Below are 14912 nucleotides of genomic sequence, written 5' to 3'. Positions count from 1 at the left end.
CCAACCCAGACAGGAACACAGAGGAGAAGCTGTGGAGCGGGAATTATTGGGAAAAGAGCATATGAAGGGATTCTGCAATTACAATTTTAATGTGGAATTATCCTTCTTCTGTTCTTGTCGAGAGAGGCCGATTCATGAAAGCTGAACTACGGTCTAACTGCATACATCAAGTCTATGGTGGGAATTCATCATGCCCTGCACTCCAGAATTCTGGCTTTAAAAAGTTGCAAGATAGGTCTATGCAACTTTTTCTGGTTACTTGTGCAAGAAATTGCAACTTTTTGAAGCCAGAAAACACCACTCACTCCGGTTTTGAAAAGTGGGTGGAAAAGTGGGCATTGTTAGGTATATCAAAGGGGCTGTCCGGTCATATATATTGATGACCTAGTCAGAATAGGTCATCAATATGAGAACGGTTGGGGTCCAACACCTGCACCCCCGCCGATCATCTGTTTGAAGATGAAGGCGGCGCTACATGCAAGTCCTGCTTCCTGTTGATTACGATGCAATTCGTCTCGGAGGTGCAGTGTAATACAAGTACTCACTGGATTCTCTTGAATAGAGCGAGTGCTTGTAATTACATTACGCCGCTGCTACAGACGAGGCGACGCATAGTGTAATGACGAGTAAGCAGCACTCGCATGGTGGCCGACTCCTCGTCAAACAGCTGATCGGCAGGGGTTACAGGTGTCGGACACCCGCCTATCTCATATGGATGACCTAGCCTGACGATAGGTCATCAATATATATGGCCAGAAAACCCCCTTAATGAGTTGCATTTTAGAATTACAAAAAGTTGCAAAAATAATTTTGAAAGTCAAAACTGAAATAGCACTTCTAGACAAAAGTGCAAGGTTTAAAGAGGTTGTCCAGCTTTTACTAAGTGATGGCCTATCCTCAGTGGTGGTCCCACACCACAAACCCCCACCATTCAGTTGTAGCTCTGGTGCCAGAACTACACAGCACCATCACCTATGTAAGTGGGGGACCTCATTACTACAGAGCAGCTCCTATTGAAGTCAATGGGTGCAGCGCTGCAGTGACGAGCTCTGTCTACTACATAGTTGATGGAGCTGTGTCTTTCCTGCACTGGAGCTACACCCAAACGGCGTGGGGGGGAAACTCCACACTAAACACAGGAGGGAAGGGGAACAGTAACTGGGCCTGGAAACTAGGGAAGGAACAGGTCACCTCCTAAACAACCCTAATCCGGGCCCTAACTACCTATCACTATGAATAGACGTTGAATGTAGGAATATTCATATGCTGGATACCTAGGCCCTTATATTCCTATAAGGCCCTGAAATTAGGTTAGGACCAGAGACAACCCATTCCTCCCCAGATGGACGAATAGAAGACTCTGTCTCAGGCCCAGATACAAACAACAGGGAATATAACAAACACAAAACAATAAGAAAAGAAAGTAGAAAACTGGCAACTCCAGAAGCACCACAGAGTACAACTGACCAGCTAGTTAGAAGGCAGGAAGAAAATCTATAAACCGCACCGCCAAGAGTGAGAAGCGGCTACTTATGGTAAAGGTAAATTACCAACAAGCAACACCTGAAGCAAGGGGTGTGGCATTCACCAAAACACAGAAACAGTAAGATCCACAGGGAACTTGTCAATTTAACCCACGAGTTGCCAGTCTCTCCGATCTCCTGGTACCTGCCACGGGAATGTCCGTGACACATCACTTGCTCGAAAAAATTTAAAGATGGGCCAAGTTTAAAAACATTGCTCAAAGTTTGATCAACTTGGTGCAAAGTACTCCAACGTAGACTTCTGCAAAACTGACTTCAAATATTATCCTCATGGTACAGGGCTGGTTCTAGATTTGTTAAAAAGAGGTTGTCATGGAGTAGATTACGCATGATTTTCATTTTTTACATTAATCGTGGGATATCCCCTTACGGAGTGCCTATAAGTCTGAACCATAGACACTCCAGGTGCCACTGTACAGGCTTGGTGTATATGGCTTTGATGGCTTTGCCAGTGCTTCAAGTGCTAAGTGGATTAACCCCGTTAAAAATGATCTAACCAGAATTAAAATTGAGATTTGTTTGTGTGCCTGAGCTAAAATCTACACTGAACAAAAATATAAACGCAACACTTTCGGTTTTTTTTCCCATTTTGCATGAGCTGAACTCAAAGATCTGAAACATTTTCTACATACACAAAAGACCCATTGGGCAGGCGTTATGTTATGGACAACGAACACAGGTGCGTTTTTATTGATGGCATTCTGAATGCACAGAGATACCGTGACAAGATCCTGAGGCCCATTGTTGTGCCATTTATCCATGACCATCACCTCATGTTGCAGCATGATAATGCACAGCCCATATTGCAAGGATCTGTACACAATTCCTGGAAGCTGAAAACATCCCAGTTCTTGCATGGCCAGTATACTCACCGGGCATGTCACCCATTGAGCATGTTTGGGATGCTCTGGATCGGGGTACACGACAGCGTGTTCCAGTTCCCGCCAATATCCTGCAACTTCGGCTATTGAAGAGGATTGGACCAACATTCCACAGGCCACAATCAACAACCTGATCAACTCTATCCGACGGATATGTGTTGCACTGCGTAAGGCCAAGGGTGGCTACACCAGATACTGACTGGTTTTCTGACCCCCCTGCCCCCCTCCGTAAGGCAAAACTGTGCACATTTCAGAGTGGCCTTTATTGTGGGCAGTCTAAGGCACACCTGTGCAATATTCATGCTGTCTAATCAGCACCTTGATATGCCACACCTGTGAGGTGGGATGGATTATCTTGGCAAAGGAGAAGTGCTCACTAACACAAATTTAGACAGATTTGTGAACAATATTTGAGTAATGGGTCTTTTGTGTATGTAGAAAATGTTTCAGATCTTTGAGTTCAGCTCATGCAAAATGGGAGCAAAATCAAAAGTGTTGAGTTTATATTTTTGTTCAGTGTAGTACAGCAGTTTTTTCACAGTACTGTTTTGTCTAAGAGTCCTCATGAGAGTATAGAACAAGCCTCTTGCATGAAGATGAGGCCAAAGTGCGGTGGTGCACCAGTAACAACCAATCAGATTGCAGTTTGCAAATTCTAGTCTGTACTAGAAAACTAACGGCTAATTTTTTCCTGTATTAATTTTCATCAATTAGGCTGGGTGTATCAGACTGATACACTGGGAACCCTAAAGAAGGATGGTTCATGTGACCGCAGCATAAAACTTGAGTAGAAAATTTTTATTTGGTACAGTTCTGATGTTTTTTAATTTGGATTTTTATCTGTATTGCCCCTTTAAGAGAAAAAAAATCCATAAAGTCTAATGTTACAAACATGTGTGAGTTTCCGTATTCTCAGCTGTTTATAAGACATTGCATCAACATATTTTAGTATTACTTACATGAAACCAATGGACATATAAAACAAGGTGTGAAAATGCTTAACATCAACTAGCAGCAAATCATATTTTTGCGGCCTAGTAAAAAAATGCTTAAAAAGTAAAGAGCGCAACCTCAACTTTATATATTTATAGTTCAAAAAATAAGGTATGGAAAACTAAAACCCATAAAAACCTTGATGTAGGCTTAAAAAAACTCAAGCCAGTCAGCTCATTGTGCCTCTCTGCTGAGACTCCCCAACAAGTGTAGGACTTGAGGTTGTCTAAATGTAGTCTTATTGCAGTGTTTCCACAGCTTCTAGTCAGACCTCAGTATACACTATCTTGCTGAATCGGCCTTCTCCCTACATACATCTGATGAGAGAAGAGATAAAAGGGAGGATTGACTGCTCAATCAGACTACACAGGGTTTTGTTTGTAGTCTGTCACCATGGAGATGCACAAGTGTTGTAGAAACAAAACAACAGAACATTTTTGATCAAGATCTATTTCAAAGTTTCATTCTTTTTTAATTTGCGATAAAATGGAAAAATAAAAAAGGTTGCGAAGGTATACACAGCCTTTACTTAGTACTCCATTTTGTTACTATAATAAACTACTATAAACAGACCCTACATTCTCCCTGGTGAGGCACATGTAATTTTAAAGGGGTTGTCCTTCGATTAAGGGCTCATTCACATGACCGTGGTTTTGGTCCGCATCCGAGCCACATTTTTTGGCGGCTCGGGTGTGGACCCATTCACTTCAATGGGGCCGCAAAAGATGCAAACAGCACTCCATGTGCTGTCCGCATCCGTTGCTCCGTTCCATGGCTCCGCAAAAATTATGAGGCATGTCCTATTCTTGTCGGTTTTGCGGACAAGAATAGGCATTTCTATAATAGGCAAATTGAGAAGGCACGCGGGCGGCATCCGTGTTTTGCGGACCGCAAAACAAGGCACATTTGTGTGAACAAGCCCTAAGTATTAGATTTCTTATGTAAATATAATAAGTTTGCACTAGCTTTTTTAAAGCAACCTCAAGTGTCTAGACATAACAGTCACATATGCCCCTGGTGTTCTCTCGATTCCCTCTCACAACATCCATCTCATTCATCCAGTTCTGGTGAGAAGAAGATACTTGTAGTGCGCAGATTCTTATTGCAGTCTGCACAGAATCACTTTCTGCCTGTGTACATGAGGATCTGGGAGGTGTGGCTTAGCTACTGAGCATGTGTGACCACCAGTACTGGACACATTAGATGGACATTTTGAAAGAGAATTAAAAGAACAGCAAAATCTAGACACAAGATAATTATTTTTAAATGTTTCAAAAAAACAAACATGTTATGTTTTTGGCGATCTAACAGAGTAAAATAATACTCGCCTCGGGAACAACCCTTTTCAGCAGCTAGAATTCAGAATTTGTAGTCAGGCTGGAGTACGGTACACAAGTAGTCAGACAGATAATATACCTATGGTTACTAAAGACTAGGAAACCGAACTCTCAGGCACCTTCACATTGGGGAAGGCACCTTAAATACACAGGGTCACCCAGCCATGATGATGATTGCTGGGGTTGCATCTTGTGATCAGCTAATCTTTGTGGAACCTTTCGAACAAAAAGTGTCGTTTGAGGGATTGTCCCTCAAAAGATCTTGAAAATAGTGAAAAATTTTCTATAAAAAAGTAACTTCTCTTTATACACTTAACAAGTGGCTTTACGTGCTGAAACCAGAAAACTCCTTAAAAAGAAAATGGTCTCCAGTTCAATAGCCTTATATATAAGCCATAAGGTGGCTACAAAGGGCGTCTCTTGCTGTGGAGGACTCAACCAATCTGTGCATTACATGGACAAACCACTGATGTCAAGAAACTAAGTAATACTTTACTTCTCCAGTGGTGGAGCTGCAGGATACCTGAACGCTTACTGCAAGGTTCCTCCTCCGATTACAGATGATTGCTGGGTTCTCACCCTGTGATCAGATTATCTTTGTTGGGCCTTTCGAACAAAAAGGGACTGTTCAAAGTGAACATTTCCTTTAAGAGTGATAGCTGGAATCTTACTGATTGCTATTGGTAGAGTCACATTTTTAAGTGCCTGTCATCTGCTCACATCTGTGTAGCATGCAGAAACACTTCTAGACTGTAAGGCATATAGTCAGGTATGTGTATTCATAAACCTCATACGCGGCTGAACTGTAACCTCGCATTTTATTGTGTGATCTTCGAATTGGATATATCGTTGAGAAAATGGTCCAGAAGAGGCACCAGTAAATCACCTCTAAGAACAGAAGGCAGACGAGTTACTTCCATCCTTGCCAGGAGGAATATAAAATCCACCGCTCCCCTACAACATGGAGCAAGCCCCCCTAACCTCTTCACAGACAGAAGCCTGCACTGGAGAGAACATCAATGTACTACTGACCTCGCTGGCAGCAGGGACAGATCTGTGAATTTAATAACCATGTCCTCCATGCTGAAAACCAGCTGTCCACATATGTTTAAAGGCTTAATCAAATCACCTCGAACAAAAGGGAAAATGCTCGATTGGATTATTATGCATGCTACAGTATTTGAGCAGAGAAGAGGAAAATGTTGGGAGTTGGAGTCATTTCTAACCGCAAATTGCTTGTTCTGGCAAATATTTATTCATTTTCACATTGTGAAAATCAGTTTCTGCAGAAGAACAGAATCCACCTCTTTAGTAAATGACAATCAGTGGTGAGTTCCTGACCTCATTTCACATCGTGGACAAAGTCAATTAGGTAAAGAAATGACCTCAGATTCACCTTTACAGAATGGACCCGAACACTAAAGTCAATTAGGCTACACTCACATGACGGGTTACACTTTGGCCTTTTAGGGGTTAAACAAAAAAAAAACCCATCCATTTGAGAGCGTGGGGACACTTGCTGGATGCTGCAGGACCTGATGTTTCTAGAGTGATGATGTCACCACGTCAAGTGTCAGGCCCTGCTGTCTCCAGTGAAGAGCAAGTGTCCCCGCACAGTCAACTGGATAAGGTGAGAATGGGGACCACTATGAGGGGGGTGTTATTCCTATTGGGGAGCACCAAGAGGGGACACTATTCTTACTTGCGACCACTACACGGTCGGCATTATTCCTACTGGGGAGCACAAAAGGGGCCATTTATCATACAGAGGGACACTAGTGGAGGCTATTAATCATACTCGGGGGCAATCTGATGTCCAGGGAGCACTATGGGGGCATTATGTAAACTGCGAGGGCACTGCAGGGGTTGTAATGTTAAAAAACCTAATGAAATGCATCTGTTTTTAAAGACCGTTTTTTTTTAACGGCCGTTACAAAAACTGATGCAAAACAGCCATTAAAAATGGATAGAGGGCAAGAACATGGATGCACACAATCGCTATGAAAAACGGATAGATTTAATGGCCATTTTTTCACTGCTGCGTGAATGTAATCTTAGATCGAGGCTCTCAAATTTCTCTTTGCTCATGGGCAGCAGCTAGAAGGCTCGCATGTAAAATGTCCTACCCAAAAGGGCTTGATGTTAGGTGTTCACTGGCTACTAGGAAGACCAGGCAAGGGCGTGACACATATATTACTAAAATTGCCAGTAACAAGCAGTGAAGCAGGAGGTTTTGTCCCATCAACAGTTCTGATAGCTCAGTAATACCACATCTTTTTTTGGCACCTAATGGTGCATTTACAAGTGCCAACTGAGCAGGCAATTCCCCATAATTACCTGCTTGTCGCTACATTTACAGCGTATGAGGACGAGCGATTTGCTCGTTCCTCTGGTGATCTGTGGGACCTTTACATGGGCCGATTATCAAGAATGAGCGTTTCCCAATAATCTGCCTAATAATAGTCCCATGTAAAAGGGATCTTAACACCTTCAAAGTCCCACCCCCCTGCAAAACCTCTATTTGTGCACCCCTTTATAGGGGCAGATTATCGGGGCAATTAACAGGTTTGCAACAATTCTTGATGGCGCCCATATAAAAGCGCTGCTGATCACCCAACAAACAAGCAAACCGCTCATGTGTTATGTGGCGCATAAAATCATCATTTGTCGGGAGCACATTGTTTTGTGATAAAAGGGATGAACTGCTGACAAACAATGAAACAGTACAGCGACAAGTGATCGTAGTAGCGATTATTCATCCCCATGCAGAGAGGATAACTGCTGCTTGTACATGAATGAGCTGGCCATGATCAGGAAAGAACGGCTCGTCCCAGATCATTGCCCTGCTTATCCGGCCATGTAAATGGGCCCTTAGGATGAGTTGCTGATGTGGGCTATTCAACTAAGCATTAGTAGATGGAATGCCTCACGGCCTGGCTTAAAGGGGTATTCCCATCTGGGACACTGAGGGCATATCGCAAGCATTCCATGTCTGGGACCTGCTTTTATCTCCAGAATCGGTCTCCAGAAGTAAAGCACAGTGCGCATGCATGGCTTGCTCTTCATTTACTGCTATGGGACTTCGGAGAAATAGCCAAGTGCTCCCACAGTGGAGAACGGAGGGTGATGAAGCACGCACAGCTGGTCGCCCTTCACATCGGGGGCCCCATTCTGGAAATAGGAGCGGGTCCCAGAGGTGGGACCCGCTCCTATCCGACATATCCTGGCAATATGCCATCAATGTCATGATGCGGACCCATTGTTGGATGCGGACCCATTCACTTCAATGTGGCCGCATAAGATGCGGACAGCACTCCGTGTGCTTTCCGCATCCGTTGCTCCGTTCCGTGGTTTCGCAGTTATATTAATGGCTGTCTGCGCCGTTCCGCAAATTGCAGAGCGCACATGGACGCCATCTGTGTCTTGCGGATCCGCAATTTGCAGACTACAAAACACACAACAGTCGTGTGCATGAGGCCTTAAGCTGATTGTCTGCACCATAATGCCCATGTGTTACCTGCGTATTTTGTCATGGATTTGCCAATGATCTCTTTGAATGAAAATCTGCACAAATTAGAGGGGTTTCTGAGATTTTTTAACCGATGACCTATCCTCTGGATATATCATCATTATCTGATCAGTGGGGGACCGAAGCCCAGAATCCCCAACAATCAGCTATTTGAGAAGGCACCGGCGCTCGCAGTAATGCCATGGCCTTCTCGCAGCTTTTTCTAGGCCATCTGGCGTTATATTCATCAGTCAAATAGCCTAGGCGCTGCTCAGACCCATTTAAGTGAATGGGGCTGAGCTGCGATACCAAGCACAGCCACTATCCAATGTACGGCGCTGTGCTTGGTGAGCTGAGAGAAGACCATGGTGATACTGCCAGCACCACTGCCTTCTCAAACAGCTGATTGGTGGGGGTTCTGGATGTTGGACCCCAACAATCAGATACTGATGACCTATCCAGAGGATAGGTCATCAGTATAAAGCCTAGTTTTTGGGGTTGGACATTAAAAGGGTTGTCCAACCCCAAAAATGACCCATCCCCCAAATGCCCGGGCCCCTTGCACAGATTTTACTTGCCTCGCTCCCCGGGACCTGCATCGCTTCTGATGCCCGCACGGCCGCCATTGCATTTTGCCGTTGCGGGGAGCAAAACATCAGGTGACAGATGGGGGGACAGCCAATAGCAGGCCGCGACGGGAACGAGCCTCCCTAGCATCGCAGGTGACACTAGGGAGGCTCGTTCCCAGGAAAATGCTGTGGCAGCCGTGCGGGCATCAGAAGCAATGCGGGTGCCAGGGAGTGAGGTAAGGACAATCTGTGTGAGGGGCTTGGCATTTTTGGGAACAGAACACCAGATTCCTTATCGTACAGTGCAGTCTGCGAGGGAGTCCTGTAACCGACAGCATAAGAAGAATCTCTACAATACAGTCCATTCTCTGATGGGCGATGTGATTAACTGCTATAGGCTCAATTACATGTACTCCAGGTTCATTAGATGGCCCTACCCTATACAAAGCACCCGGCGGGCTCTAGCTTGGCTTTTGTAAGGGGCTTGAATGTGGTTTGGAAATACATGTACACGATCTTCTGAGCGCACGTGGTAAGAAAACCTGGTTACTGGAACTTCTGCTCTAACGGAATAAAGCAGAAGATGTTTCCATACCGCGAGCGGTTTCTTTCTTTTGCCTGTTCCCTATTAACGTTACAATAAATTGCAATTGGATATTTTTTTGAAATGACATTTTAATCGTTTATGAAAACACCAGTCATAAAAATACACGGATTATTCTCACAACAGAGGGGCCACTGTGCCTAGAAAACGTCCACGGTCAGCATAAATAATGACAAAAAGGCAAGAAAAAACAAAAAACAAAACTGGGGATCAAATCTCCAACCTATAATGAACTTTCCATAATAGTATGAGTTATCATTTCTGTTACATCCTTTGATCCACAACATTTTTTTTACATTTTTTCAACTTTTATTTTTTTCTGTCGATGTAGCCATATGAGAAATAGTTTTTTGCAGGACAGGTTGTAGTTTTGAATGGGATGATTTTGGAGTACACAACTTACTAATTAACTTTCAGGGGATAGAGAAAAAAAAAAGCAATACGATTACAGTGATGCCAAATAAATATATATTTTTTTTTTTTACAAAAAATGTTTTTACATCACTGTATCCCAAGGCCAATAACTTTTTTTTTATTCCCCCGCTCTCTGGAGATGTGTGAGGGCTTGATTTTTGGAGGATGACTTGTAGTTTCCATTGGCACTATTTTGGGATACATAAAACTTTTTAAATGTTCATTCAATTTTTCTGGTGGCGAAAAGGAAAAAAACTGAAATTCTAGTGCTTTTTTTTTCTCACTCGTTCACCTTGCAGGACAAATTGCATAATAATTGTGTTGTGCGGGTCATTACGGAAATGGCGATACCAAATATGTGGAGGGGTTTTATTTTTGCAATTTTTCCCATTGAAAAGCCTTTTTTCTAAGGAAAAAAGGTGCACTTTTTAACTTCTGATCGCTGCTATAATACACAGTACTGCTTATGCAGTACAGTGTATTATACGGTCAATATCATTTTGACAGGCACTACTAGTCTGCACCTCTGGTGCAGCCTAATATACACTGCAGGGAGACCTGGAAGCCTTCATTAGGCCCATTTAACACAGTGTTACCTTACCCTGCCATCTCGCTCACAGCTGTGCTAATACCTGAGAGAGGGAGCTCCCTTCCTCTAAACCACTTAGATGCTGCAGTCACTATTGACCTCGGCATCTTAAGGGTTAAACAGCCCGGATTGGGACTTCTGGTGATTCAGGCTGTTAGAGCAGGAGCCATGGCACTAAGGCTCCTAAATGATCGATGTAAAAAGGCGTATTGGTGGTCACTAAGGGGTTAAAATACAAGTTTGTCCCTACGTGGTGATAAAAGTACATCCTCTTGTTGCTGTATCATACACCTTGGCGTATATATTTAAAAAAAAAAATCACAAGGAGTCTAAAAGTGCAATATTTTACCATAATAAAGGTGAACGTACACCTTAGATAGCTGTAGGCTGAGCAGCTATTTCCTCTTGGCCAAGTGTGCATGTGTTCCTAATAGACAGAGGGAGAAAGCTGCTGTCAGCCATACCTCTTGCGGCTTTTCTTCCGTGTAAATAAAAGGATCAGGCAAGTAGAAATCCAACATGCTCAACCCTTTTCCCACTGATGTCTGCTGGTCAGGACATTCCCATATACAACAGATGGTTGGATGGTCCTCCAGAAATCAGTGGACCATGTTTATCTAATCATGTGTATGGCCAGATTAGTCTATACAGGAGGAGCTCTCCATCTAATTGGTTAGGGTAGGAATACTGCCTTATATTTTTGTACATATGATCCAAGACTATTTGTGAGCTACAGACATATTTGGCTAAAGAAGAAGTGAAAAAAAAACCTTTAGAAATGACCCTAAACCGACCCTAATACGCAGAGCACATAATAGTCTCAAAGAACATATCTGAGCTGACGCGTTTCCCGTTGTCTGGCTTATGTATACTATGCCATGTATGTATGGCCTTAGTTACACTATAATACTGATATATAGATACCATATATTGGTATTTTATAACTGCTTAGTTAAGTACTGAACATATATAGCAGTTTTAATAGATCACAAAAAAGGTTATAGGTTAGGTTTTCAGTGATCGTTGAGTCGCTCCCAATTTCTCCATACACATACATGATCGGGTCAACTGATCGCGCATGTGCTGTGAATGAGAGAGGGGAGAAAGCTGATGCCGGACCCCTCTGGTGGGCTGCTTATCTTCCCGCTAACAAAAGGATCAGTCATGCTGAAATCCAGAATGCCTGCCATCTGCTGTTGGGAGGCCCCCCATACACATTAGATGGTTGACCAATCACGCTGAAATCAGCGGGCTCAACCGACATATTAGCTTTAAGGTCCATTCACACGTCCGCAATTCTGTTCCGCATTTTGCGGAACGGAATTGCAGACCCATTCATTTCTATGGGGCCGCACAATGTGCTGCCCAGATTCGGAAATGCGGACCGGCACTTCCGGGTCCGCAATTCCGTTCCAGAAAAAAATAGAACATGTCTTATTCTTGTCCGCAATTGCGGACAAGATTAGGCATATTCTATTATAGTGCCGGCAAAATGCGGAACGCACATTGCCGATGTCCGTGTTTTGCGGATCCGCGGATCTGCAAAACACACACGGATGTGTGAATGGACCCTGACTACTACATTTTCAATGAAGGATGTTTTAAGACTTGGGGCTAAGAAGGTGTCTTGAAGTGGTCTTCCTGGTGTTTAATATTGATGAGCTATCCTCAGGATAGTCCGACTCTTGGCTGCTTGAGGAGGCCGCAGTGCTCTGTTGAGTGCCACAGCCTCCTCGTTGCTCACCAAGCACAGCACCATCCATTGGCTAGTGGCTGTGTTTAGTATTGCAGCTCAGCCCCATTCATTTGAATGGGAACGGAGATGTGCCTAGGTCATGTGACCGAAGGATGTGACGTCACTGGCCTAGGAAGAGGCCGCGGCTCTCCTCCACCTGGTCTCTTGACTGATCAGCGAGAGTGCCTATCCTGAGGATAAGCCATTAATGTAAAAATTTTGGAAAACCCTTTTAAAAGTTACAAGGAATTGAATGTGTGTATCTTTGAATGGCCTCATACGACCCGTCCGAGCTTCTGTCCGCAGGTTGCCACAACAGTATAATTTAGGGTTTACAGTCCACCAACCATACATTTTCTTGGATGGATGAAGTCAAGAGGTGCCTTTATTTATCCCCCCCCCCCCCCTCCCGTCTCCTCTTAGGAGTACAGGCAGTTCTTCGAGGAGAATTACACCGCATTTCAGATAAATAATCCCTTTCTTCTCAGTGCGGCCTAGCGGACGGTCTGCAGGTGTAGCGTGTCCTTACCTTCAGGTTTGGTTTAGACAGCAGTTTCAACAACTCTCTGATCTCGCTGCTCAGTGGTCGGCTCTGCAGTTCCTCAGCCAGCTGTGAAGGAGACAGAATGGACACCGTGAGCATTAGCTGAACATTGCCTCACCCAGGGCGTCAGTGACAACCCGAGGATCTATCTTCTTTGAGGATATTGCTTTCCAGTGTGCTCAAAACAGAAGCCAGCGTGAACAAAAACAGCCTATTAATCACCCGTCCAGTGCTGCGGGCCTCGGTGGACCGGATTCAAGCCAGTTCTTTCAGTGGAGTTAAACCCGAGTAATCGTATCTGGCGGCGGCAGAAGTCAGATCACATTTTGATTTATGGCTCGGGGGGCAAAGTCGTGCACTTCATTCAGAGGAATGGCTCTTTGCATACAGACAAAGGCCTGCTTGTAAAAACCGATGGATCAAACTGTGACACTGTCCAAGCTGCTTGTGAACGAGGTGGTAGAACCGGCTTCTCTTCCAATATCTCATAGAGGATGTGCTGTCTGGGGAAAAATACGGTAGAACCCCTAACAGTGAACACTGCTTAAAGGGGTTGTGTCACTTCAACAAATGGCACTTATCATGTAGAGAGAGTTAATACAAGGCACTTACTAATGTATTGTGACTGTCCATATTGCCTCCTTTACTGGCAGGATTCATTTTTCCATCACATTATACACTGCTCGTTTCCATGGTTACGACCACCCTGCAATCCAGCAGCGGTGGCCGTGCTTGAACATTATAGGAAAAAGCGTCGGCCTCTCTGGTGGTTCAGGATCGTGGAAGTGCACGTAGGCACGCATGCGCAGCAGCTCTCGTCTTGGCCACCTCGTACCTGTGCTGCAGCGGTGGTCGTAACATCTGGAAACGAGCAGTGTATAACGTGATGAAAAAAATGAATCCGGCCAGTAAAGGAGGCAATATGGACAATCACAATATATTAGTAAGTGCCTTGTATTAAATTTCTCTACATGATAAATGTCATTTGGCGAAGTGAGACAACCCCTTTGATGGCCATACCCTATATAACGCTTCCTGACACGCAGAACCTGCTCAACTGCAAGCAACATTCCCTGCGAGCTATAACAAGGGTGCTGTTAAGAGGCAGCCCAGAAGTAGTCTCAGAAATAAATGTAATAAAAATGATAAAATAAAAAAATGACCTGTTGCATCCGCCGTGGCTCCAATGCCGACGCACCACTGGTTTTCCTGGACTAATGACATGCCTTGAAGCCAGATGGCTGCAGCAGCCAATCACTGACCTCAGCAGTGATGCTAGCATGTATGGCATCCAGCTGCTGTGGCCACTATTCAGCTGCGGCGGGCACATGGATGTACGGCATGTCATCGGTGCAGGAAAACAAAGACTGGCAGGGACCACCGGAGTTGCAGGGGGAGTAAATTTTGCTTTTATAGCTTAGATTTCTTGCTATTAGGTTGATTTCCTAAACTCTCGGACAACCCCTTTCGTGCTATTTTGTAATGTTTTCTCACAACTCCAGCCCCAGATCAGCTGTTATCACCATGTAGTGCATGGACGCTCTCCATTCTAAGGGGTCTACTAGTACTAATGCCGCTGGGAGTTTTTCAGGACCGCGTCAAAATCTGCCACGTCTCCCAAAGAACATACTGCTGCAGTTTTTGCTGTGGATTTTCATTGCTACGGTCCAAAGGTTTTGGTGCGGTCTTGAAAACCACACATCAAAATTCCTCGGCTCAGGTAAAGATCATGTCATCCTGGATTATCTAAATTTCAATACATTGAAAAGGTTAGGCCATGATTGATGAGTCGTCCTATAGTACATGACAATCTCTTTCTAAGGCTACTTTCACACTTGCGTTTACATTTTCCGGTATTGAGATCCGGCAGATGATCTCAATACCGGAGAAAAACGCCTCCGTTTTGTCCCCATTCATTGTCATGGGGAACAGAACGGTTCTGAACAGAACAGAGTGCTCCAAAATGCATTCTATTCCGTTTGGTCGAGTTCCCAGACCGGAGAGCAAACAGCAGCAAGCCGGTTTTCTTTCCGCCATGGGTTGCGGAGCATGACCCACAATGCAAGTCAATGGGGACGGATCCGTTTTCTCTGACACAATAGAAAACAGATCCGTCCCCAGTTGACTTTCAATGGAGTTCATGATGGATCAGTCCTTGCTATGTTAAAGATAATACAACCGGATCCGTTCTTAA

At 44.3% G+C, this 14912-nt stretch overlaps 1 protein-coding gene across 2 annotated transcripts in view; it reads right to left on the bottom strand.

The window, feature by feature from the left end:
- The window catches only part of MPP7 (membrane palmitoylated protein 7), a 332266-nt gene that overhangs the window by 128154 nt on the left and 189200 nt on the right, over positions 1–14912 (bottom strand). For both annotated transcript variants that reach the window (XM_040434340.1, XM_040434341.1), the window contains exon 6: positions 12704–12784. In XM_040434340.1, the coding sequence (XP_040290274.1) occupies positions 12704–12784 (81 nt within the window). The remainder of the gene's footprint in view (positions 1–12703; positions 12785–14912) is intronic.

The sequence above is a fragment of the Bufo bufo genome, chromosome 5 (genome assembly GCF_905171765.1).
Source record: "Bufo bufo chromosome 5, aBufBuf1.1, whole genome shotgun sequence".
NCBI lineage: Eukaryota > Metazoa > Chordata > Amphibia > Anura > Bufonidae > Bufo > Bufo bufo.
The sequence above is the reverse complement of the archived record's forward strand: the minus strand, read 5'-3'. Positions and strand labels throughout refer to the sequence as shown.